This window comes from Helobdella robusta (assembly GCF_000326865.2).
Source record: "Helobdella robusta unplaced genomic scaffold HELROscaffold_40, whole genome shotgun sequence".
NCBI classification, from domain to species: domain Eukaryota; kingdom Metazoa; phylum Annelida; class Clitellata; order Rhynchobdellida; family Glossiphoniidae; genus Helobdella; species Helobdella robusta.
This window is the reverse complement of record NW_008704903.1, coordinates 1,155,107-1,182,501: the sequence shown is the minus strand read 5'-3', so window position 1 is coordinate 1,182,501 and position 27,395 is coordinate 1,155,107. Positions and strand designations below refer to the sequence as shown.

General features: G+C 33.6%; 3 protein-coding genes across 3 annotated transcripts; 2 read left to right on the top strand and 1 right to left on the bottom strand.

Moving 5' to 3' along the window:
• Positions 1-810: 810 nt before the first annotated feature.
• On the top strand, positions 811-7,945 carry HELRODRAFT_113832 (hypothetical protein). Its single transcript, XM_009025208.1, has 20 exons — positions 811-1,092; positions 1,273-1,530; positions 1,643-1,953; positions 2,076-2,294; positions 2,405-2,529; positions 2,970-3,156; positions 3,427-3,550; positions 3,804-3,911; positions 4,091-4,195; positions 4,382-4,488; positions 4,871-4,941; positions 5,203-5,294; positions 5,547-5,684; positions 5,788-6,124; positions 6,324-6,451; positions 6,699-6,797; positions 6,956-7,445; positions 7,519-7,719; positions 7,742-7,789; positions 7,836-7,945. The coding sequence occupies exons 1-17, from the start codon at positions 940-942 to the stop codon at positions 7,097-7,099; spliced, it is 2,706 nt and encodes a 901-aa protein (XP_009023456.1). The 5' UTR covers positions 811-939; the 3' UTR covers positions 7,100-7,445; positions 7,519-7,719; positions 7,742-7,789; positions 7,836-7,945.
• A 506-nt stretch (positions 7,946-8,451) lies between these two features.
• HELRODRAFT_176988 (hypothetical protein) lies at positions 8,452-15,967 on the top strand (the record flags this gene model as incomplete). Its single annotated transcript, XM_009025207.1, has 15 exons — positions 8,452-8,547; positions 8,709-8,787; positions 9,013-9,073; positions 9,504-9,599; positions 9,935-10,031; positions 10,299-10,367; positions 10,737-10,847; positions 11,288-11,450; positions 12,155-12,294; positions 12,634-12,773; positions 13,754-13,872; positions 14,712-14,824; positions 14,998-15,111; positions 15,401-15,586; positions 15,893-15,967. The coding sequence occupies 15 exons, from the start codon at positions 8,452-8,454 to the stop codon at positions 15,965-15,967; spliced, it is 1,659 nt and encodes a 552-aa protein (XP_009023455.1).
• A 2,484-nt stretch (positions 15,968-18,451) lies between these two features.
• On the bottom strand, positions 18,452-24,901 carry HELRODRAFT_176987 (hypothetical protein; the record flags this gene model as incomplete). The annotated part of the gene is made up of 6 exons (XM_009025206.1): positions 18,452-18,504; positions 20,256-20,885; positions 21,117-21,206; positions 21,781-21,964; positions 22,085-23,196; positions 23,290-24,901. The coding sequence occupies 6 exons, from the start codon at positions 24,899-24,901 to the stop codon at positions 18,452-18,454; spliced, it is 3,681 nt and encodes a 1,226-aa protein (XP_009023454.1).
• Positions 24,902-27,395: the final 2,494 nt, after the last annotated feature.

The window sequence follows — 27,395 nt, the reverse complement described above, 5'->3', positions numbered from 1 at the left end:
GCTCGAGACAACAAGGGCAGAAGATGGCAATCGTCCAATCCCTCAACTTCGACACTCCTTTTCTCACTATATCGCTCAGTCTATTAGTAATTAGTAATTAAACAGATTATTATCATTAAGCCATCTAACTTAATTAGTGTTCGGGAGTCTGTGATCCATAATTAAACAAACCATCGTCAAAGTACATACTGAATTATATTATATTATTCAATGTTAATGATAATACCATTACTAGAATACCACTTGAAACCACTGAATATTACTTAACAGGACTTGACAAAACTTAATAAAATTGAACATTACTTAGTTTTATCTTGCCCCAAGGCTATTTTTTCGGCGTCGATTTGAGCGTCGGCAACCTTATTAACACCACAAGCACCTCCAGATGCGTTCATGAAATCCTTCGGATTTGACATTAAACTTTTCATTTTTTCCGATTTAAAGTTTTAATTAAGTAGAATAATAATTAAATTGTTAATTTAAATTGAAATTTTGAATAAATTTGAGCGGATTTTGAAAGAATGATTCATTTTTTTCAACTGTCAGAAACGTCATTTTTTTTTTGAATTCGCACACGTTTGTACATTACGTCCCTTTAAAAAGTGCTGAGTTATTTGTAATACAGGTGTTTAGGAGAAAATTTGTGAGAATTTAACAAAAATTAAGTAAAATATTGTTTATTTAAATATATTTGGTCTATTTTTCAATTAATATTTATGATATATCTCATGAAAATTTTACGTTATATTTCATTTTTACAGGTGAACAGTAATAAAATTTTCATCTCATCCACATCATGCTAATCTCAACATCTAACATTCAAACCGCGAAACTTTAAACTAAATTTTCACATTTTCACATTTTTTCTGGCAAAATTTATAAATTTTCAACCTAAATTATTAAAAATAATTTATTTAATAATAAAAAAGATAGAAAAAAATGTGGATACAAGTACGGAGTATGGACGGTAAAAAGCTGGTCCGCATCGATGGACTGTCCAAGTTAACGAAAATTGAAAATTTACGTGAAAAGTTAGTGAAACACTTTGACGCCCCCGTCGAAAGACAGAAACTATTCTGCCGTGGAAAAATGGTTAGTCACGTGGTTTTCATTTAAATTTCGGTTTTGTATTTAATCTTAATTATTTATTTTAATTTTAAATTCTAATTAAAAAACTAAGTAACCTTTTTTTAAGACTTAAGTAGTTTATGAGCCTATGTTTCTTTTTGACTGTTACATACTAAATTGTAGAAATTATTTTCTACCTGACAGATGGTCGATGGCCATACTTTATTCGATTACAACATTGCCCTGAATGAAGTTATCCTAATTCTCGTCAGGCCGATATTAGAAGAAGATGAAAAAGATCCTACATCTGAATCAACTACTGATGGGGCCAATAATAATAATGAAAATAATAATTTAAATAATAATAAAATAAACACTGATAATGATAATGATGATGATGGTAGTACACAATTAAATAAAGAGCAGCTGACGGTTGAAAATAAAAAGAATAATTTGTATAAGGTGTTTTTTTTTTTATTTTATTTTCATAAACAAATGGTAAAGTTAAAAGTATTGATAACTTATAATAATAAAAATAATAATAATAAATTGATAAATATAATTCTATATACAGGTTGGGGATGTACTAGACATTAGGGATGTGACATTAGGTGCCTGGTTCGAAGGTGATCTCGTCAAGGTTGTCCCCAGGACTCGCAGAATCAACAATAATAACAGTAATAATAATGATATTAGTAATAGTAATGATAGTAGTAAAGACATTGGTCTAGATGATAAAGAAAGCAAAGTTAGTGGAATGAAAGAAGATAAAATGAAGAAGAAGGATGAAACTAATCATGGATCCAAAAGGGACGATGATGATGATGATGACAAAAATGATGGTGATGATGATGATGGCTATGAATACCATGTCAGATATATAGGGTAGGCATGGTTTTTTGATTTATTCATTCATTCATTTTTTCATTCATTCATTCATTAAAATAAATTTCATCTCTATTCATAATTACAATTTATAATTATTCCATTATAATTAACTTTGTCAGAGATGACGATAGCAGCGATTTGACGATAGTCACGAGCAAAGATCTCAGACCACGTTCCTACAGAAAGATATCCCTAATCGACCTGAAAGTTAGTGAGAAGGTCATGGTCAATTATAATTACGACGAGCCGGCTGACAGAGGGTATTGGTACGACGCTGTCATCACTGAAATCAAAAACACTAAATCTTCAAAAGATGTTTATGCAACTATTTACATTGGGTATTACTTTTTATCAGTTTTTTTTTAAATTTTGTTAAAAATTAACTAACCAATCAGAGAAAAGTTTTTTATGTATTTAAATTAACCTTTCAAACATTCCGAGATATCAGGAAAGACCTTGTGCCGATGGAAAATTGCAGACTGCCTTTTATGAATGAAATTTTTGTCATTGAATCTCCAGGCTCTCAGAGGAATTCTATGATAGATGGTGAAGTAGCTGGAAACATTCCAAATAGTTGGTTGATTGATTGGTTGGTTGGTTGATTGGTTGGTTGTTAGGTTGGTTGATTGATTGGTTAGTTGATTGGTTAGTTGGTTGGTTGGTTGGTTGGTTGGTTGGTTGGTTGGTTGGTTGGTTGGTTGGTTGGTTGGTTGGTTGGTAGTCATTTGTTATGATAATTCATTAGGTTATTTGTGAATTTGCTATGCTAATTTATTTAGCAGTATATATATATATATATTCAAATTCGTTATTTTCATATTTCAGATTGGGAAATTACTGACACACAATTGTAATCATAATCCCAAATCACAATCAACACCTCAAGATCATATCACAATCCCATCATCCCAATCCTATCATCCCAATCTCAACATCCCAATCATATCGCACATCCCAACCTCAACGTCCCAATCATATCCCACATCCCAACCTCAACGTCCCGCAAACCTAAGGACCAGTGAAACCTGAATGCGACCACTGCAGAGATGATCCTGCCAGGAAGTGCAAACACTGCTCCTGCTGTGTCTGTGGGAGTAAGAAGGAACCGGAGAAGCAGCTGATGTGTGACGAGTGTAACTCCGCCTACCATATCTACTGCCTGAAACCACCTCTCTTGTCTGTGCCAGATGACGATGAATGGTCAGTTGAATGTGGAATGGTCTGGTGAACAGTGAAGGGAATGTGAAATAGTCTGGTGTGGGGTGTAAAAATGACAAAAAAAAACGTTATAATTTAATTTATTATTTACAATTCGTCATAATTTAATTTATTATTTACAATTCGTCATAATTTAATTTATTATTTACAATTCGTCATAATTTAGTTTATTATTTACAATTCGTTATAATTTAATTTATTATTTACAACTCATCATAATTTAATTTATTATTTACAATTCGTCATGGTAAGGTATTGTCCTGGTTGCAAGCTCGACACGTCTCAAGTTGTTCGAGCCGGCGAAAAATTGAAGGAGAGCAGTAAAAAAACCAAGATGGCCTCCTCACAATCCTCATCCAATAGGGATTGGGGAAAGGTTGGCTAGGTCAAGGACAAAATGGTGACCTTTTTGTTATTTAAATTTTTTTTCGATCTTCTATTGTCAGACACGCTTGTCCATTTAGAGACCAAAACAAAATGGCGAACGTAGAAGATACAAAATAAGATAAGAAGTTATCAAAATCACCGCGTCTTGAGTTTCGTTGGCTAAGAAGTTAAGCAAATAAGGCCCTATATAAATAACTTTTATATTATTATTCTATTATCTTTGTTTTTTTTTTATTATCTAGGGAATGGCCTGCCAGGGTAGATCGAAGATGTGTACGATCGTCCCTTCAAATCATTTCGGACCAGTTCCTGGGGTCGAAGTTGGTAGTCTTTGGAAGTTCAGAGTCCAGGTTAGTGGACAGAGAGGGAGGGTGGGTGGAAATACCTGTCTAGGGGGTGCCTTGGGTGATAAATTGATCTCCTATGTTGAAACAAATTTAACGTCCGAAACAAAATCCCTCAATTTGGATGTCGTCTTTGTAGTTACAGTTTTTAAACTTCATGTCTAATTTCCCTAATTGGTTTGAAGGTTAGTGAATCTGGGGTCCACAGGCCCCATGTTGCCGGCATCCACGGGAGGGAGAACGAGGGGGCCTACTCTATCGTCCTGGCTGGCGGCTATGAGGATGATTTAGTTAGCGCACACCTTTCTAGTTCATCTGTTTTCTTTGCTTTTTGGCTTGTTTGTTTATTATCTCTTATTTATTTCGTCGTCTATATCATAATTATCGCAAGAATTTTATTATAGTATTAATAATTTTATAATAATTATTTCGATAATAATTTTAAAATAATTTTATAATAATAATTTCCACGAAAGGACGATGGGTACGAGTTCACCTACACGGGCAGTGGGGGTAGGGATTTGTCAGGAAACAAAAGGACGGCCGGCCAGTCATGTGACCAGGTCCTAACTAGAATGAACAAGTGAGTGGAATTAGGGATGTGCATAATGTAATCATTACAGCCAAGATAGAGATGATTTTAGCTAGCTAGTTGGCGTAAGACATGACATGACATGTCGAGCCAGACATGAAAGCTCTAAATTCAAATGAAATGGATACAACTGATCGTCTAATTTGGCGCAAAAAGTTGATGGCAAAGAAAACAACGTCCTACCTCGGGAAACCGGGTCTCTGGACGCAAAACGAAGATTGGTTGATTGATAGTTGGCGTAGCTGATGTAGTGTTTCTATCGCGTTATACTGGTAGATTTATTTATTTATTAAGTTATTTATTATTGTTGTTGTTGTTGTTATTATTGTTTTTTTTAGTATTATTATTATTATTAATGTTCATTTTCTTCAAGGGCTCTTGCTAAGAATTGTGATGCTCCCATCAATAGCAAAGAAGGAGCTGAGGCTAATAACTGGAAAGCAGGTGTTGATGACGATCATCTAGAAGTGATGATGATGATGATGATATGGAAACGATGGTGATGATGCGGAAGTGATGACGATGATGATAATGATGCGCCTAAGATGATGATGATGATGATGATGACCAGGTCCTAACTAGAATGAAGATTAGAATGTTGATGCTTATGGCGTAAACTTCCTTCCTTTCTTTCTAACCAGACTTCATCGACACACTTTTCCATACTACCGTCTTACTTACTTTTTTTCCCCGCCCTAAAATCAGGTAAGCCGGTTAGGGTGGTTAGAAATAGCAAGGGTCGGAAGCATTCCCAATACGCGCCTGAAGATGGCAACAGATACGACGGTATTTATAAGGTATTGCAGTATTCCTTTTCTTTTTTTCTTTCAATAAAAATTAGATTCCAACAGATGTTGAGACGTGCAAGTCTTCATATATTATGAAAGTACATCAGGATTGTATGATACTTGGAGTATTGGTGGTGGTGATTATGATAATGATGATAAGGTTGATGTTGATCATGATGATGATTAGGTTGATGTTGATGATGAGGTTGATAGTGGTGTTGATGATGATTAGGTTGATGGTGATGATGAAATAATCTGCAGGTTGTAAAGTACTGGCCTGAAAAGGGCAAATCCGGCTTTCTAGTGTGGAAATATTTGTTGAGGAGGGACGACCCTGAGCCCGCCCCCTGGACCCAGGAGGGAGCCGACAGGTCAAAAATGCTGGGTCTCGTCATGCAGGTTGGCTAGGGGCTACGAATTTCATTTTATTTTTCAAGTTTAATTATTTATTTATTTATTTTTTTAGAATATTGCCAACTCATATTTTTGTTGTTGTTTACAGTATCCGGACGGGTGGGAGGAGCCAAAAAAAGACAGCAGCCAATCAAAAGGGAAGGATGACGACGACGATGATGATGATGATGATATTGAGAATAGTAGTAGTGGTAATAGTAAAAATAGTAAAAGGAAAATGATTAAGAAGATGATGGCGAAGAAGAAGAAGAAAAAGAGGAATTTGGATGATGGTGGTGATGATGATGATAACGATGATGCTGGTGATAGCGACGATGTTTGTGATGCTGATGATGATGATGGTGGTGATGATGGTAATAGTCTCGATCTGGGTTCTTCCAATAAAAGAAAAAAGACCAAACTGGATTTGGACTGTGCCAGAGATGGTTAATTGATATTTTTTTGGGGGTCTTTTTCTTTTGGCTTGCCATCACCGCCGCACTCATCATCGTCCTAATCTTTGTCACCATCATCATCGTCGTAGTCGTCGTTAATGCTACAAACATCATCGTTATCAGTAACATCATCATCATCGTTATCAGTAACATCATTATCATCGTCGTCGTCACATTGATCACGTGACAGATAAAGAGAACGTACAGGCGGTGGTGAGTTACTCGCCTGATGATGAATTGCTGAAGGCCATTGACGATGACGTCATCAATGATAAACTTTGGAAGGATGCCCTGTCGGCTGCTAGAAATGGCAAAAAAGTATGGATGGGTGGATGGATGGTTTTAATGAGTGATTGAGTGAATGGTGGATGAGTGAATGAATAACGGATGGAGATTTAATGGATAACTGAATGAATGAACAATTGTTGGATAAATATGATTGATTGATTAATTAATTGATTGATTAGTTGATTGATTAATTGATTGATTGATCGGCAATAATGGGTTAATGAGTGGAGAGAATATTGTCTAGATCTATAATTTGATTCCTTAACGATTTCCCCAGAGTTTCTTAGAAAAAGTAGAGTCAACTTTCACGTGCATATGTTGCCAGGATATTGTCTATCGGCCCATAACAACGACATGTCAGCACAACTTTTGCAAGGTTATATTTATTATATATTATATTATTATCACTAATATTATATTATAATAATAATTATTTTTATTATTATTATTATTTATTAATAATAATAATAATTATATTTTATTATATTTAGATAAAATCATCTCGATCACATGCAACTAACTTTTTTGCTACAGGATTGCCTAACTCGCTCATTCGAAGCCGGTGTCAAAACGTGCGCCATCTGTCGCGCCGATTTGGCGGCCATGAAATTTTTCACTAATCCTAATCTGACGCGGGCTCTTGATCTATTATTCCCCGGCTATGGATCTGCCAGATGATTTTCAGCGTTATATAAATGACTCGTCATTTTATAGTCTTAATTTTTACTCTATCAATTTATTATTGGTCATTATTATTAATGTTAATTATTCTTCATCGTGGGATGTTATATTTTGGGTTTTTAATCGTTATTCTTATTATTTTTTATTTAATATATGAAATTTAATCAAATTATATATATTTATATCACTTTGAATTATAATATTTGAAAAAGTCTTGTTTTTTAACGGCCTGGAACTTGAATGACAATTTTTGTCTTTTTAGAATCTGTAATGTTTCTGCCTTTATTCATAAATGCGTTCTAATAAACTTGAATTTTATATGTTCGTACATATGTTATGCCTATCTCTCTCTCTCCTCTCTCTCTCTCTCTCTCTCTCTCTCTCTCTCTCTCTCTCTCTCTCTCTCTCTCTGTGTGTGTGTGTGTGCATATATATATATACATGTATGTGTGTGTGTGTTCGTTCATCTGTCTGTGTATATTTTATCTGCTAGAAAAATAAGTAACATTGTAAAGTTAGTTAATAAATGTCAATAGTTATTATTTTCATTAATATTTTTAGTATTTTTTACTATAAACATATTGTATCATTAATATACATATATTTTATATATATATGTGTGTGTATAATAATATTTATGTATTTATTATTTCTATAATATATGTTTAGATATATGTAATATATATACATATATATATATATAGGTATAGTATAATATGTATAATATATACCTATATATATTATATATATATATATATAGGTATAATACCTATGTACGTATCTATGCAATTTATTACCCTTAGTAACGCCAAATGTCGATTGAGCTTTTCAAATTTTGAAAAACGGTTTAACGGTTTTTTCTCTTGGAGTTTCTGCAGGGAGTTTGAATTTTTTTATGTCGTCGTTTAGTATCGTGAATTAATTTTCGGCCGCCACTGAATTTTCTGGTAATTTGTTTTCTTAATTTATTTTTTCTTTATGTTGCTTATTTATTATATTATTAGTAGATTGTTCTAGATAGATAGATATAGAATCTATATTATAGATAGATAGATAGATAGATAGATAGATAGATAGATAGATAGATAGATAGATAGATAGATGGTTTTGGTATTCTGGCGTTTTGATTAACATTAATAATTCAACAGCCAACTTGATAGTTCAAAAGAATAGATGAACAACTTTTGATATAATTCAACATATTATCACATATATTTTAATATAATAATTATATCAATCTATAATTTTCTACTAAATCATTGTTATTCATTTATTTTTTTTGTCACTCAAAATGACATACAGGCAGAGCTGATTAACATAAGAGTCAAAGACCCCTGACTATCCTGAAAATGCCTAAAAATAGATCTGATGATGATGACGACGATGTTGATGATATGTTTACAGTGGATGATGATGATAAGGATGACGATGATGATGATGATAAAGTAAGTTATGTCAGAATAAATTGATTAAAAACTGCTGTTTCTGTAGTAATTTTCAATTTCCTTTCATTGTAAAACTATTCTTTAACAATGTTTTATTACTTTTTATTATAGTTAGTAATAGACAGTAATAGTTAATAATAAATTAATAATGATGGAACTAGGCTAAAGGTGAGAAAGAAAGCAAACCCGATGACAGTGAATCTGCCAAGAAGGAGTGGCTACAAAAAAGATGGAGACAAAGTTATTTTTTTTTTTGTTTTTTTTTTTTTGATTAGCTGATTGATATATTGATTAGTATGTCGATTGATGTTGATTTTCTGAATGTTTGATTATTTAGTTGATTGGTTGACTTATTGGCTATTTTATTGGTTTCTTGGTTGGTTTGATTCATTGATTTTCTATTATTATATTCACTATTTTTTTACCATTATTAAAATAAAAACATTTTTTTATTTGAAAAAAAAGAGAGAGAAGACCTGGCCAAAATGACCTTCCTGGAACGATTCATATTCAGTGACCCCGAGGAGTTCAAGGTCATCAAAATATTGCTTGGCTTTCCTGTTGGCATTTTAGCTGGCAGCTGTAAGTTTGATGGATTGGCTGGTTGTTTCGTTGACTAGCTGATTGAGTAATTGATTGATTGATTGATTGATTGATTGATTGATTGGTTTGATTCCTACTATTTCAACAGTGTTGTACTACGCCTGTCTGTCCCATATGGAACTTGAACCAGCATCCTTGAGGTATTTCCATCATTATTACTGAACTATAATACTCTTAGTATCATCAGTAGTGGTAGAAATAAGTAATCACGGCAATCGAATATTAGTAGTTAGTACTAGGTCATCATAGTAATTTGCATAATGCCGTTTGACGTACATACATACATACATACAAACAGAAAAAGCATATGCGTACACGCATACAAACATACATACATACATACTTACGCACAGGTTGCAGTTTGCATTAGGATTCGTGTTGAGTTATGCCATTGCTTTTGCATGGTCAGTGGGCATGAGGTGCATCACCTGCCTGATGCTGCCCATCATGTTTGGAAACTTCGGGCGGCTATACCTATACCTCCTCCTATTTCTAATTCTTCTCTCGGGTTGGTTGTGGTCAGCTGATTGATTGATTGATTCGTTCATTCGATTGATTGGTTGATTGATTGATTGGTTTATTCAATCATTCACATGTTCGTTCATTCATTTTATGGTAGATCAGTTCATTTGCTTGCTCGTTCATCCATTCATTTATATATTTGTCCGTTCGTATATTCACGGACACACACACACACACACAAACAAAGAAACAAACTAACACGCACATAAATTCAAACAGGACCATTAGGCTCACTATTATGCAATGGCCATGAAGTTTTCAGAGGTTTCATGTGCGGCTTTAACCTCATCAAAAACCAAACCAAAATGTTCCTGACCATCAAATTCATTCCTATGCTTGATATACTCATTGCATTAGTGGTATGTGTATATGTTTGTTTGTATGTGCGTATGCGTTTGTATGTATGTATGTATGTATGTATGTATGTTTGTTTGTATGTATGTATGTATGCTTGTTTGTTTGTATATATGCAAACAAAATCAGAAGGAAAGCACATCCTACAATGAATATCGATTTGTATTTGTATAAGTCGTTGTACGTATGTTTGTATGTTTTTGTCTGTATGTATATTGTATTGTATGCCTGTGTGTATGTTTATGTTTATTATTTTTGTTGTTGTTATTCAGAAAAACCAGGACAGGTTCCTAGACGAGTTAATGAAAGTTGGTGATCAGATGAGGCAGTATATCGATAAGGTTATTATCGTTATTACCATTATTATTATTATTAATTAATTTATTTTATTTTATTTATTTGTTTATTATTATTTATTATTATTAAATTCGTCAATTGTTATTATTATTATTTATAATATATTTCGTTATCTATAGTTATTATTATGAATATACCGATAACAAGTGAAGTGTTGATTGAATGATTGATTGATCATCGTCGTAACTATTACTACTATTACTATTATCATTATCAAATCTGTCAATCATTATTTATAATAATTATTATTCATAATAATTATTATTCATTCATAATAACTACTATTTATAATAATAATTTTTATTTATAATAATTATTATTGTTCATAATAATAATAATTATTATTATTATAGATGGAGCACGCTCTGACTAAAACAATGGACGAGGTGTATAAAGATGAAGAAAACAAAGAAAAAGATGAGGAGGAGGAGGAAGAGTACGAAGAGGAAGAGGGAGAAAAAGAGGTGGTGATGATGATGATGATGATAGGATCGACAGGGTACTGGTTAAGGCGCCTGGCTGTGCTACTGCGGTGACCAGGTTCAAAAGCAAAGTACTCCTAGCTTGTGACGTGCAATTTATGTGATGGTGTTGTTGTTTCTGGTACCTTTGAAAGTGACAACACTTACGATGAGATATATTTCGACAATCATGATAAAATAATATATCATGATAATAAATAATATATTATGATGATGATAATAATGATAATTGAGATCGTTGGAAATTATGACGAAGAGATGATGATGCAGGGTATGGGTGTGCCTATGTGCCTATGTGTGTGCGTATGTGTGTGTATGTGCCTGTGTGTGTGTGTGTGTACGTATGTGCCTGTGTGTATATGTGTGAATTGTATAGGATTGTAAATCACAATAAATAAAGAGGGATAGCAATTGATTGACAGGATGTGAGTGCAGAGTACAAGGAGGAAGATGACAACGACACGGGGGAAAATTTAATCGAGAAGGCCGCCAAAGAGGCAAAGGATAAGAAAAACGCCGAATATAAAGAGGGCCTCAAGAGGAAGGTCGTCCACATGCTGATCGAGATCAGGTGCCAATGTCAAGGTCACCGAGTTTTTTTTTTTTACTATCATTGTCACCGATGACGTAGCGATTGTGGTATGATAAGTACGTCGTGTCAATTATGACGTCGTAATGATATCACTTTTTTTTTTTGTTTTTTTTTTTTTTGGTAATTACTATTATTATAATCATTTAAGGATCATGGTATCATAAATTATGGTATGATAAGCGTGACGTAACGATTATGACGTAATGATGAAAATTATTTTGAAAAGATTTTTTGGAGCAAGCTCAGACCCAATGTGAAAAGTTATGGACGATGGTGGTGGTGATGTGCGTATTCATCTTAGTTATCTTCTGCATCATCTGCCTGGTCCTAATGTGCCTCAACAGATGCTCTGTTAATAAGAGTTTGTATTTGTGTGTGTATGTGTGTTTGTTTGTGTGTGTGTGTTTGTGTATGTATGTGTTTGTTTGTGTGTGTGTGTGTGAGAGTGGGGTGTGTTTTCTTGTTCTCAACGAGGGCGATCACTCTATGTCTATATTTCCTTCTCTCTCTCTCTCTCTCTCTCTCTCTCTCTCTCTCTCTCTCTCTCTCTCTTTCTCGCTCTTTCTTTCTCTCTTTCTCTCTCTGTCTCTTTCTCGCTCTTTCTTTCTCTCTTTCTCTCTCTCTTTCTCTCTCTCTCTCTCTCTCTCTCTCTCTCTCATTATCTTTATAGAATGAAATACTCCTACTTACGATATAGTGCCAAAAAAATACTTGGGATTCACATGTGGCGAGATTGGACTGGATCTCGATCCGAACAGTTACAGCGAGCAGTTCCTTAAGATAAGGGAGCTCATCGATGAGTTTTTCAATAAGGCTGAAGCCAGATTTCAATATGAGGTATGTCGGCTCTGCATGCTGTTTTTATTTTGCATATTCTTTCTCTACCTCTTTCTTTCTATCCCTCTCTTTATTCATGTCTATCTATCTATCTATCTATCTATCTATCTATCTATCTATCTATCTATCTATCTATCTATCTATCTATCTATCTATCTATCTATCTCTCTCTCTATCTATCTATCTATCTATTTATCTATCTATCTATTTTTTTTTCTTGTTGAAATCTGTTATCTATCTCTAGTCTATTTCTATTTATCTTTCACTTTCTCAATCAATCAATCATCTCTCTCTTTCTCTCTCTCTCTCGCTCTCATATTTTTTTCTCACTCTTTCTAGGTCCCAGATGTAGATGAGGGAGAGGTGACGATGGTGGTGACGGGCGATCAAGTGGAAGCTGTCGCCAAGGAAGCCCAGATGTTCAAGACTCTCCTGTTGGAATTCTTCCAAAAGTGTATCATTAGATTGATACCCGTCATGTTTGTGTATCTCCTATACGAGTTCGTATATCTTTGATGGTTTTTTTTTGTTGTTGTATCTTTTGTTATTTTTGTTGGAATTTTTTCGAAAGTGTATCATGAAATTGATAGTATCAAATCAATCATGTTTATGTATCTTTATTATATGAATGGGTGATTTTTGTCGATTAATCTTTGGGTTTTTTGTTGTATCTTTGGTGGTTTTTGTTGTACCTTTGGTGGTTTTTGTTGTACCTTTGGTGGTTTTTGTTGTATGTTTGGGTGGTTTTTCATTATATTTGTGGTAATGTTTCTTTTCTTTGTGTTATTTAGGTGTCAGAGCTATTTGGATAAGTTTATAACAGTGATAACATTCGACAATAACTATGTCGATTCATATTTCATTCACATCGACAATAGGAGGAAGCTTATGGTTAGTTGACTGATTGGCTGATTGATTGATTGATTGATCGATTGATGGATTCATTGATCGATTGATTGATCGATTGGCTAGTTAATTGATTGATTGATTGGTTGACTGGTTGATTGATTGGCTTGCTGTTTGATTGATTTTTTTTCATTCATTAACCAATAGCTTTTGTTTTATTGTAGATGAAACAATTTCTTATGCCGTTGAAAAACATGGAAAAGTTGGAAGTTACTGAAATGTTCGATCACAAAATAACCTTCAAACAAATGATGAACCTGGTGAGTAAGTGAATGAATGGACGAATGAATGAATGAGTGAATGGATGAATGAATGAATGAATGAATGGATGAATGAATGGATGGATGGACGAATGAATGTGAGAATGAGTTAGTGAAGAAATAAATAAAATGGTTGAGTGAATAAAAGCGCGAATCAGTGAGTAAATCAATGAATGATAATGAACGACTGGGTGAGTGAGTGAGCTACTAAAATTAATATTAATTAATTGATATTAATTATACATAATAATAACTATAATTATTCGTAATAATTATAATTTTAAGATGAAAAGTGCATCTCAGTTAATAACGTTCGCACTCTACTTTCTCGTTGGCTTCGCTGTCGACTATTGCTTCGCCTGCCTACTACAGCTCTTTAGGACCTATGCCGCCATTGACTACATACATAAAGGTACGCACATACATACATACATACAAAGAAACATACATACATACATACATACAAAGAAACATACATACATACATACATACAAAGAAACATACATACATACATACAAAGAAACATACATACATACATACAAAGAAACATACATACATACATACAAAGAAACATACATACATACATACATACAAAGAAACATACATACATACATACAAAGAAACATACATACATACATACACACATACATACATTGAACTGAATTGAGATCAATTGAATTGAATTGAGTTGAATTGAACTGAATACATATATACATACATACACACATACACACGCTCATACATACATACATACACACGCACATACATACATACACACATACATAGGTTACTCACAGTTCGAGTTGAAGATAACGGGTACTGGCTTCATGGCTCAAGTCTTTCGGTTTTTCACTCAAGGAATGAATAATAAGAAGCATCTTTACGTTGAGACCACTAATCGGAGTTAGAAGTTCAACCGCTTAGTCACTATCAATCATTCAATTGATTCCTTACCCAGCAATCAATCAGTCAACTTTTTTAATCAATCAACCAATCAGTTTATCTAATTAACCGATTAAATCAATCATTCCAATCAATCAGTCAGTCAACTTTTTCAATCAATCAACCAATCAGTGTATCGAATTAAATCTATCATTCCAATCAATCAATCAGTTAACCTTTTCAATCAATCAATCAATCAGTTAACCTTTTCAATCAATCAATCAGTCAACCTTTTCAATCAATCAATCAGTCAACTTTTTCAATCAATCAATCAATCAGTTTGCCTGCCAGTCCCAACATTTACACAAGCCTCAGCCTTTTTCGAGGTTTACGGTTTCATGGTGATCATCTTTGGCTTCTTCTTCGTCGAGCCGCATCTCAAGAAGTTCTCCCACGTCATCGCTGGCTTCTTCTACAGAAAGGTTCGTGTGTCTGTGTGTGTGTGTTTCTGTTTCTCTCTCTCTCTGTGTTTGTTTGTTTGTGTGTGTTTGATGATGGCTTCGCTTTCAACATGCTTCATACTAGGAGAGCGCTGATGAGATGCAATTATTAAAATTAGCGCTATATATATACAAATTTGATTTGATTTATACAGAGAGCCAAGAAGCGAACCTTGTACGTGTACAATGACCTGCTGAAGAAAAGGATTTGCTACAACCATCAGTGCAGACATACCGTTAGGAGGAATATCAAAGAGGACAAGTTTACTGTATGTTAATTAATTAATTAATTAATTTATGTATTTATTAACTTATGTATTTATTGATTTATGTGTTTATTAATTTGTGTTATTATTTAATTATGTAGTTGTAGTATTTGTAATAGTTGTATTGATTAGATTGGGCTAGAGATTTTTTTTTTATTTCAACGTCAATCAAAGTTAGATGCATAATAATTACTTAGTTGTATGTTAATTGTTGTTTTTTTTATATTAATACTAATAAATAATAGTAATAATGTTATTAACAATGATAGTAATAATAATAATCCTTGAACAGCTTCCAATTGGATTTTTCCTGTCACTTCGATATGCTTTTCCTGGCTATTTTGAATGGCTAACTCATTTGGGGCTTGGCCTCCAGGAATGCACCATATGTAAGGATAAAGAGACTCGACATTTCAAACACTGCCCTACTTTTCTGTGTAAGGCTACCTACTGTCCTGGTTGTTGGATTGACATCGGGGTTTGTATGTGTGCGTGTGCGTGTGTGTGTTTGTGTGTCTGTGTGTGTGTGTGTGTCTGTGTTTATAAATTTATATCTTTTTTCAAAAAAAAATTGTATGTGTTGGAGTTGTATCTTCTGTGTGTGTCTGTATGTCTGTTTGTGTGTGTGTGTGAGTCTGTGTGGGAGTTGTATCTTCTGTGTGTGTCTGTTTGTGTGTGTGTGTGTGTGTGTGTGTCTGTGTGGGAGTTGTATCTTCTGTGTGTGTGTGTCTGTGTCTGTGTTTATAAATTTATATCTTTTTAAAAAAAAAATATCGTGCCACAGTTCCGATGTTATGCCTGCAAGGATGACGACGATTGGTCAGAATCGTCTGGGGGCAATTCCATTACTAACAAATAGGAATTAGTGAAAATGTGATAATTATTTATATAAATAAATAAATTTTGAATAATTATTCGAACATAATATTAATAATGTTAATATTAACACTTGGGTAAATGCTAATTTGACGATGAATGGAATGGATAGAAACAGTTGCCTTGTGTGTTTATGTTTAGAGTTATGTTCTGTTTAGTGTAGTTTTATATATTAAACTTGTTAAATGTGTATATGTGTTGTTGTGTGTGTGTGTTTCAAGTATTGGCGGTTAAAATTGTTAGACCATTCATTCATTCGTTCATTCTTAACTCGTTATCGAGCAAGGCGTCGAAACGAGATCACTTCATTAATTTTGGGAAAAACATAACTACTTCAAAATGCCTATAAATAATCTCATTAATATTGATATGTTGCTTTGTTAATAGTAAGAAGCTTATTAATATTTATATAAATCTGCCCTAACCGGTTTAAAAATACCTTTGATATGATTGCTTATGGGAAATGAATGTATCATGTCGTGGGTTTAAAATGCTTATGTGCACTCGTGTGTACACGTGTAAAATGTAGAAAAACGTGTACGTGTAGGTATGCATGTATGGCCTATATACTCCTATTCATACCCATACCTGCTTATTTTACTTTTGTATGTAATGTATACTATGTAATACTACGTGAGGAATGCCTTTCTTGTCTACTGTTGTTCTGCTGCTACAGCTTCATCGTACACTGCCTTGTTCTCAAATTTCGCTAGATTGGTGATGTTTGATGGCAGAAATCGCTAAATATTACCGTTTTTATTTTCACTAATTTGTGCTAATTTATAAAGTTAGCGTATAACAACGTAGTATCAAGCAATATTCAATATTTTAACGTTATGGCAAATAAAAAAGCATAATAAACATCAAACTTATTGAGATTTTTGCGTCATTTTATTCACTAAAGTTCAATTTCAATCAGTATCATGAGGTTTTTCAAGAAATTAAATTACAACTGTATTCAATGTCTTTCGTTCTTTCGCGTGACAAGACGAGGTGAAAAGACCTCTAAAACAATTGTAATGAATATGTATCGGCTCATTATGCAAGCACAACTTGACCTCCTTAACTACCAGTGGTGAGCTAAAAAGCTTATTACGTATGCATAACTTGACCTTGCAAGCTTTTTAATTAACATAACTCCGCCCTAACGCTACTAAAAGCTTGAAACTATAAATAGCCCTAAAGCCGGTAGTTGCCATTAGATACAAATAACGTTCGTTCGCTCTGAGGTTGTTCTAGATTTTTCAATTCCATTTTCGCTGCGAGTTTTGTGTCAAAAGTCAGTTTTTTGTCATTTTTGAAGTTTAAAGTACCGGTTTTAGAGGTAATAATTCGATAATTAGTTAACTTTTGATTGTTTTCGCATTTTTAGTTGGTTTTTCTCATTAAGTTCAGGAAATTTTGTTTTTCACCTGTTTCACTTGAGGGCGCCATTTTGAAATAATTTTTAATTCAATTTAATTTCAATACGTGTGTAATTCTTCATGTTGCGCCACTGCTGACAGATGAAATATTGCGAATTACAAATTTAAAGCAATATTTTAACGTATACAAAAGTCTTTAAATTGTTAATTTGCTTAAAACTCGAGTTGAGACGCATAACAACATTCACCCCATTCAGTAGTTAGTAGTAAAATACTAATTTGTAATTAGGATGAAACGCGTTTTAACAAATTTATTTGTGAAATATGTTCTTATATATAGTGAAAATTTCAGAAAATGCCACCAAAAAAGAAGGAAGGAGCTGCCAAGGGCGACGACAAAAAGGCCGATAAGCCAGCAGGAGATAAGGCGAAAGCTGAGGGTGAGAAGAAGCCGGCGGCCGCCAAGGGTGACAAGAAGAAGGGAAAATAACGAATAGTTAACTGACGTCATCCCGACTTAATTAATTAATTAATTATTCAATTAAAATGTTACAGTTACACACAATAACAATTGAAAACACATTTTGTAGTTATTTCATGTTTGGTTTATTAATTTTTATTGCTATAAAATATTTATATAGAGATATAATTTATATGTCTGTTGTACGTATATGTTTTTTAGACAGTATGTCACAAAAATCTGTTTTTAATCGTTTATACTTAAATTTTTTACATTTTCCTGATAGGCTTGTCTGTAGTACATTGTCATTTACATGTGATCCGTTCCTACTTTGATGAAATAACTGATTTGGAGTTTACATTTCATAATTGTTTATATTTATCCAAAAAAATTTTGTTTGAATTAGTGAGCTTGGGATGTTACTCGTCACGTTACAACTTACATTATCAATCTACCTTCACTACTTTAATGTTACTTATGTGTAAAGTTTATTGCCACTTTCAATGGTTAAAAAATATCTGGTTGATATCTTTGATGAAAAATTTTACCTCTTGATGAAACATTTTCAATAGAACATTCAAATGAAACATTCATACAAATAGTAGTTAATGTAAATTAGTTTTTTCCAGTTGAATAAAATAGATTATATTTGTGACGATAAAGCTTTGTCTTTGGGTTTTAACTTTGTAAAATTAACTGGAATGTGTAGTTGTGTTAGCTTGAATGTTAGTTTTTTCTCCATGGTCGCATTTAGGATGTGGTTAATTAATTCTAAATAGACTGTAGCACTTAGATCAAAGGTTTTTATTTGGGTGTGGTTTACATTATGAATTAGTGGCACCAGCGTTAAGTATCAAATGCTTAATTTAATAGTATTTATATCTGGAAGCATCAATCTAGTATTTTAAAACTTTTTTAAAGACTATTTAGTATTTACTCTATTGATTACATTTCCATGAGTATTTAGCATTTTGTTCGATGAATTACATTAAATTTTTGCGTTAAAATAGCAGTATAACCATGGCATAATCTGTATATAGGGCCTAGTAATTTTTATAACAGCATGACGCACATGAAATAAAATATAAGCTAACGAGTTGGGCGGAATAAGACGCATTAAACACAATAAATACATAATGGCAATGTTTCCATGCAATAAATGAATATTATTATAATTTAGTCGTAAATATTCGTTAGCGAATGTTGTATTAAGACGTATTTTGTTAAATATAATGAATACTAAGTAAGCAAGTTATCTACTGAGCGTAAGACAAAAAGAAAGAAAAATAAAGATGCAATATCTACATTATTGTTAAGATACATGCAAGAAAAATATATATAACATGTATATCTGAATTAATTCAAGTACGTCCTAGGTATAAACATGCGATGCATCCATTAATACAATCACTTCCCTCTCTCTCTCTCTCTCTCACTCTTTCATATAAACATAAGCAATACATGCATGCAAATACACAGAGAAGAAAACTTCGGCAAACACGTACACATACATCTTGTATGAACGTGTTGCATGCATGCTGCGTGCCCTCCGTTGTAATAATAACGAAAGTTTTGGGCGGTTTCCAAATAAACACCAATACGGTATTGATTGAATAATAATCACATCATCCTCGTCGTCATTCTCATTGATATCATCATCACCATCGATGTTACAATCATCATAACCGCACCATGAGCCAAATCAATTCGATCAATAAACCAACCAGTCATTCAATCAGCCAAATTAACCAGTCATACAATCAGTCAAATTAACCAGTCATACAATCAGCCAAATTAACCAGTCATTCAATCAGCCAAATTAACCAGTCATTCAATCAGCCAAATTAACCAGTCATTCAATCAGCCAAATTAACCAGCCAACCAGCAAATTAACCCATCTTTTCAATCATTCAAAAGACACTTTTCGTAGACCAAATCATTAAAGAGAGATTGAAGCCTCATAAACCTAGGGTATAACTTTAGCACTTCATGCCTGGTTAGTTGATTAGTGCTACTCGTGAAACTATTAAACAAATTGTCTAATCCGTTCGATACGTCAGTGAAACTAGTTCCATTGTTATCCTCATTATTGGCATCATCTGTGTCTATGTTTGTATTAGTATCCCCAGTAGTATCATTGTGGGTATCATCTAAATAATCAATTTGGCTGATGAAAATGATTTCATTACCATTATTATTACCATTAACACAGTCTGTGTTGACGCCAGCATCATTTGTTTCCATAGCCGTATCTTTGTTAGTATCATCAATAGTAGTATCATTAGAAGTAGCATTACTGAAAGTATCATCATTCCAAGTAGTAGTATCATTGATAGCATCTCTAGAATCACTATTAACAATATTACTAAACTCGGTGGCGTCAGTAGAAACGTCAGAAAAAATGTGATTGTTAAGAGTTCTCTCACTAGAACTATCATTACAAATACTTGCGGTAATATCAATAGTAGAAGTAGTAGCGACAGTAGCAGTAGCAGTAGAAGTAGCAGTAGTAGTAGAAGTAGCAGTAGTAGTAGAAGTAGCATAATTGATAATAGAAGTAAAACAGCTAATTATATCAGATGAAAAAGATGAAGTATAAATAGGGGCTGGCATACTAATTAAAGCAGCGGTATTTTTGTCAATGTTATTAGCGATCATAGTAGTAGTAAAAGTACTAGTAGTAGCTGCAGCAGCAACAGCAGCAGTAGTAGTAGTGGTCAAGTCGTCATTATCATCATTATTACTAATTTTATCTAAATTATCAGTAGTATCATCGGAACTACTATATTTTTCATCAAAGATGAAAATCTCAACAATTTCATTCATAATTGTATCTTGATCGTCGTCGTCATCACTGTTGTTAGTTTTAATATTATTATTATTATAATCGTTGATGACGTCATTTTCATCATCATTGTTTTTATCCTCTGCTTGTTTAGCGCCATCACCACCAGCTGTTTTACCAATGAAGGGATGGCCATCAGCTTCTTCTTCATCATCATTTTTATCATTCTTATTACCCCTAATAACTTTATCATCGCAGTTGTTAGAAAGAATAGAAAATGTTGATGATGCCGCTGATAATGAGGATGACATGGTTGTGGGTGTTACTACTGCTGATGAAGATGATAACGAAGATGATACTAACAATGATGACGACGACGACGACAACGTTGTTGTAGTTGATGACGCAATAGCTGCTGCAGACAATGATGACGAAGATGAAGCTAATATAGATGAGGTTGATGATGCAGTAGCCGATGACAATGACGACACTATCCCACTTTTACTGATCTTAAAAAGCTGACCATCATTCCAGTCTCTGAGAACTTTTTGCAATCTGGACATTTTAGGAACAGGCAGAGGTAGGCATTCGACTTCGACGGACGTCAGTGAAGCTAAGTGGCCGATCGTGTCGATATTTTTAGCAATAAGTAGCTGCTTCAAACCTCTGAGCCTGTTAATTAACATAATTTACGACTATTACTATTAATATTATTGGTAATTGTGCATATTCAATGAATAAATATTACACAAGTTAATCAATCAGTCAACCAATTAAATCTGAAAACCAACCTACCAACCATTCAACCAACCAATCAACCAACCTACCAATCAACCAACCATTCAACCAACCAACCAACCAACCAACCAACCAAGGAGCAGCAGTAAGCTTTGGCAAGATAAGATCAACAGGGGTATTGTTTGCCATCAAATCAGAAAACACATACATACTACCGCTACAACTGCAATCATTACTACTTTCATTATTATTATTATTAGTAGTAGTATTAGTAGTAGTAGTAGTAGTAGTAGTACTAGAAGCAGTAGTGGTAAAAATAGTAGAGGCAGAATTTGTTATACTTTTGCTAGTATTATTGCTGTTGTCACATTCAAAACTATTTGAAATTGTTGTTGTTGCAAGAGTAGAGAGTTGATTATTGTTGTTGTTGTTATTATTATCATCGTTACCATCATCATTTTTTACTCTTAATTCACTTTTACTCTTGGAACTATCAACGTTATCAGCGTTATTATTATTGTTGTTGTTGGGGTTAGGGCTATTTTTAGAACGTAGAGCCCTTCGTGGAGATTCCCCATAGGCCAGGCAGCTGGGAATTTCCAACGTTTCCACTACTTCTGAAAATGCCACTCTCTGATTGGTCAGTTAAAAATAGTTAATTATAATCAAATTATAATAATATAAATAAATTATAAGTAGATAATTATAAATACTTCATTATTATTAGCAACATCAGAATCATCATTCAGTCACCTTGGATGATGGTGAAGATGACAAAGACGACGACGATGATGGTGAAAATAAGTTATCATCTAATTTTCTCTTCCTCAATATACTTGCACCTGGAGATCTTGGTATGCAGTCCTCAAGTGACGATGAAGAAGCTGCTGCAGCAGCTGCTGTTATTGTCGACGATGAAGCTGCAGTCGACGCTACCAATGTTGGTATTGACGTCACGTTAACCAGGGTAGCGGTATCAGTATAAGTTAATGTCGTTGATTTTTGCAATGGTAATGAAGGGGCTAATGGAGTTCCTGGTGCTAATGACGTTACAGTTGTCGTGGATGACGTCATAGTCTCTGCTGCTGTTACTGCTGTCATAGCTGTTGTAGTGGATGTTCCAGGCAGTTCTGCTAAAGCCACAGCTACTGATGTTGTCATAGCTGTTGAAGCTGTCATAGCTGTTGTTGATGATGACATCACAGATGTTGATGACTTCATAACTGCTGTTGTTGTTGTTGACGTCTCTACAGGGATCACCATAATTGTTGTTGTTGTTACTGAGGTCATTTCCAGCCTCTCATCATCAATGCTACTACAACTTTTACCAATATCTTCATACACTTCAACATTACTACTAACTTCAACATTACTACCGATACTACTTATACTGACAATATCAACGACTTCAGGAACGGTAGAAGTTTCAACAGTAGCAGAAGTACTATTACAACCATTGCTTACAATTCCATGGGCAGTGGTAGAAGAAGCAGTAGTAGTAGTGGCCGTAGAAGCCGCAGTCTTAGCAGCAGTAGCAGCCGCAGTAGTAGTAGTAGCAGTAAAATTACTTGAAGAAACATCTGAAATGTTGATGAGTGTTTCAACAGTACTTATAATACCATCAGAAACATTGGTGAACTCATTAGCAGATAAAGTGTAAGTATCAAAAGTAGTAGCATTAGCTGCCGTAGTAGCATCAGCTACAATAATAGTAGCATCTGTAGTAGAAGCTGTAGTAGTAGTAGCAGCTGTAGTAACAGCAGCAGTAGTAGTAGTAGTAGTTTTTTCGACATCAACATCATTAAATACTAAAGATTTTCTTGGTCTAAGCTTTCTTCCACACACTGATAGCGATGAGGATGAAGCTGGCGGTGATGATAATGATGCAGAAGATAGAGGAGGCGATGATAATGATGACGATGGAGTAGGTGATAGAAATGATGATGATTTCGGCTTACGACCTCTTTTCTGCGGAATTTTATTCTCCATTGGCGGAGGTAATGATGATGATGGCATTAATGGCGATGATGTGTCAGCCAATGAGGATAAAGATGATGATATGATACTAGCCAATGGGAATGAAGATGATGATGTGACAACTAATGATAATGAGGACGATGATGTGAGAGCCAATGATAATGAAGACGATGATGGGACACTTTCCAATGAGAATGAAGTTGATGATGCGGGCAGTTTTGATGATAAAGAAGTTGCAGATGACCCTGATGATGATGATTCAGCTTGTGTCGGTGATGGAGACACAAATAGTATCAATGAAGATAATGAATTACTTGCTGCTGATATATCATTCTTAACATTGCCATCACCATTTGTATCACCATGCTGGCTAACATTACCATTATTGCCAGTACCATCATCACTCTTGTTCTTCTTGATATCATCATTGTTACTGGTCCTACGTCTTTTTCTATTTCTACTTTTATTTCTACCATCATCTTCATCATCATCATTTTTCTCATCATCTTTTTTGCCATCATTATCAGCATGAAGAGCTTTACTGAGAGTTGGAGTATGTGACGATGATGATGTTGATGATCGTGCTGGTGCTGACGATGTTGGGGGTGATAGTGATGATGATTCTGTCTTCCTTTTTCTTCCTCTCTTCTTTGTTGGAGATGAGATATCAGTGATGGGTTTTTTGGTTGCCGATTTTTTTCCAACGTTCGATGTCCTCTCGACTTTGTTTTTATTACTATCTGAATTCTCCATCAAAATTGATTTTTTTTGTTTTAGATTTTTTGATGTAGATGCCGTTTCTGATTTTTTACTCAATGACGACTTAGCTGGAGGTAATTTTGATGAACTTTTGCTACAAACATTCTCCAGATTTTTACTAATTTTTGGTTTTCTGCCTAACAGCTTACCTAACGGCAAATCTTCGTCGGCACTTTCGTCATCAGATTTGAAACCTTTACTAACTTTACTAACTCTTTTTGGGTTTCTACTCATTTTTTTGGTCTCTTTCACTGAGTTTGTCTGGTAAAATTCTAGAGAATCAAATAATTCTGAAGGATTTGAAAATTTACTGCAATTGAAATTTTTCAACAATGTGAAATTTTCTTCGAAATTTCTTTCCAAGTTCGTTGCTGATGTTGATGGGTTCAAATTTTTGTTCTCGTTTGATGAAGCTTTGTTGACAGCTGTGGCCTCGGATGATGAAGTAACTGAAGTCGCGTTTTTAACAGCAGCAGCAATCTTTGAAATGAATGCGGCAGTAGTAGCTGCAGTTGTTGTTGTAACGACTGCGGTTGTTGTAGCTGCGTCCGTGGTCGGAGAAGATACAGTTGTTGATGAAATCGACGTAGTAATGGCCACAGCGGTCAGGTCAATCCCCGAGTTGTGATCACTAACGTTTGTAGCGATGTCGCCGTAGGAAGATAATTCAGTTGGATCGGCGGCGGTAGAAAAATTCAAGTTTAACGAATCTTTGACGGGTCTGAGCGTCAAGCAATGAACATCCAAAAAATCGGAATCAAACTTTCGCGGTAAAGTGGAGAGCCTTTTTTTGTAGAAAGAATTTTCGGAAAATGGCGATTTTGTTTCGTTCATTATGGATTATATAGCATTTAGAGAGAACAAAGATAGTAAAAATAAGTGAATTCAGTTTATTCGTACACTAACTTTTCTGTGACGCCTAACTAAAACCCATTCAGAGCCTAAGCCGAATTAAATTTAGTGGGAAAATAAGTTTTGGTACCTTTTTAAAAGTTAATCTAAGTTTCAACTTTTTTGTACCTACCGTAGTGTAACGAAAATTTTTATTAAGTTTTCGTGTTTAAAAATATCTTAATTAAACAAATTATATTTATTTGTATTTTTTTGTAATAAATAAATTATTAAAACAATTGGTTTAAATAAAATTTTTTAAATTTGTATTGTTTCAATATATATGTCATTACCTATTATTCTATATCATTATATACAGTCATTGCAAAAACCACATTTGTTGATATTATTATTATTTTTATCATTATTATTATTGTTATTTTTGTTTTTATTGTTATGAAATGTTGATATAGTTTGTGGAAAAAATTAGTTGATGATGTTGTTGCCGTTGTGTTGAATGTTGAATGATGATTTATTAGCAGCAAGTCTAATGTCTCGTCAATAGTCTGTCTATCCAACCATACATTTATCCGCTCTTCCTTCGTTTCATTCATTCACCCGTCTATCCGTCTGTTCATTCATCTGTTCATCTATCCATCCATTCATCAATCCATGCGTCTATCCATTCATCCATCTATCCATCCATTCATTCATAGAAAGAATGAATGACAAAAGGAATGAAGAATGCATGAGAATTGAATTAATGGATAAATAAAAAAAATAGATGAATGAATGAAAGAAGGAATGATTAAAAGAATGATGGAAGAAGGAAAAAAATAATTTAAAAAATGTAAAAATAAATGTGCTAAAACTAGAAGAATCACAGAACGAGTGAACGCATAAAATATCGAAGAATTTAAAAAGGAGTGAACAATAGATCGAATGAACAAATCGCGTGAATGAACGATTGAAAAGATAAATAAATGAGTGCACTTAAGGAATTGTTTGCACAAACGTTCTCTCTTTTTTCTTCTTTCTCTCTCTCTCCTTTTCTTTCTCTCTCTCTCTTTTTCTCCCTAAACATCTCCAATCTTTTTTTGGTTCTCTTACTTTAGCTATTTTAAAAAGTGAAACAAAATTATTTTAATTGTATTGGCACACAAACAAGTACCACACATACATACACACACACACACACACACATACACACACACACACATACATACACACACACACACGTGTGCTTAAAACATTTTGTTCAAACTGTTATAATTACTTCGGGGATAAAATAATGAAAAAATCATGATGAGAACGACGAAGACGACGACGACGATGATGAGTGTTATTATTATTATTATTATTATTATATTATTATTATTATATTATTATTATTATTATTATTATTATTATTATTATTACGATGATGATGAAGGTGCTTTTTATACTTTTCTGCGCGTTTTTAGCTATCGAGTCCTTTAGATGATTGTTACTTTTATTGAAATCTTAAAGAGAGAAGAAAGAAAAAGACACACACAGAAAGAGAGAGAGAGAGAAAGAGAGCGAGAGAGGGGAAGAAAAACGGAGAGAATAAAAGAATGTAAGGTAAATAAATAAACAAGCTGAGATAAAAAGATAGAGAGATTTCGTTGTTATTATTATTACTATTGTTGTTGTTTTTATAATAAAAATAATAATAAATATTATTATTTTTATGATTATTATTATTATTATTATTATTACAAAAGAAGATTAATAATCGTTTATAACCGACCGACAGGTAAAAGCTTTGGCGTCAAAAATAAAAAAAATAATAAAAATAAGGAACATACTACTCTTACTACTACTACTACTACTATTACCACCACTACTACTACCATTACCACCACCACTACTACTACTACTACTTCTACTACTACTTCTATGACTACTACTACTACTACTATTACTCCAGCTACTTCTTAGACTACAACTACTGCTAAAACTACTACTATTACTACCACCACTACTACCACTACTATTTCTACCACTACTACAACGACTGCTACTACTACTTCTAATACTCTTAAAACTACTACAATTTAAGCAAATGAAAGAGACGCTTATTTTTATTTACCTCAACTGAAGAACGCAGATAAAATTGATTTAATAGGAGAGTCTCAACAGGAAAACAGTATTTTTATTTTTTAGTAGTAGTAGTAGTAGTAGTAGTAGTAGTAATAGTAGTAGTAATAATAGTGGTGGTGTTGGTGTTAGTAGTAGTAGTAGTAGTAGTAGTAGTAGTAGTAGTAGTAGTGATGTTGGTGGTGGTAGTAGTAGTAGTAGTAGTAGTAGTAGTAGTAGTAGTAGTAGTAGTAGTAGTAGTAGTAGTAGTGATGTTGGTGGTGGTACTAGTAGTAGTAGTAGTAGTAGTAGTAATAGTAGTAGTGTGGTTTCGTTAATGAAAACGCTTATAGTAATTAATAGCAAGTGTTAATAATTATCGCAGGTGTTACATTGT

Excerpts from the sequence above, each read along its gene's own strand:
- HELRODRAFT_113832 (XM_009025208.1), top strand. The coding sequence starts at position 940 with ATGTGGATACAAGTACGGAGTATGGACGGTAAAAAGCTGGTCCGCATC. Across the intron at positions 2,295-2,404 it reads TATGCAACTATTTACATTGG|GAAAGACCTTGTGCCGATGG; the intron begins GTATTACTTTTT and ends CCGAGATATCAG. Across the intron at positions 5,295-5,546 it reads GATACGACGGTATTTATAAG|GTTGTAAAGTACTGGCCTGA; the intron begins GTATTGCAGTAT and ends AATAATCTGCAG.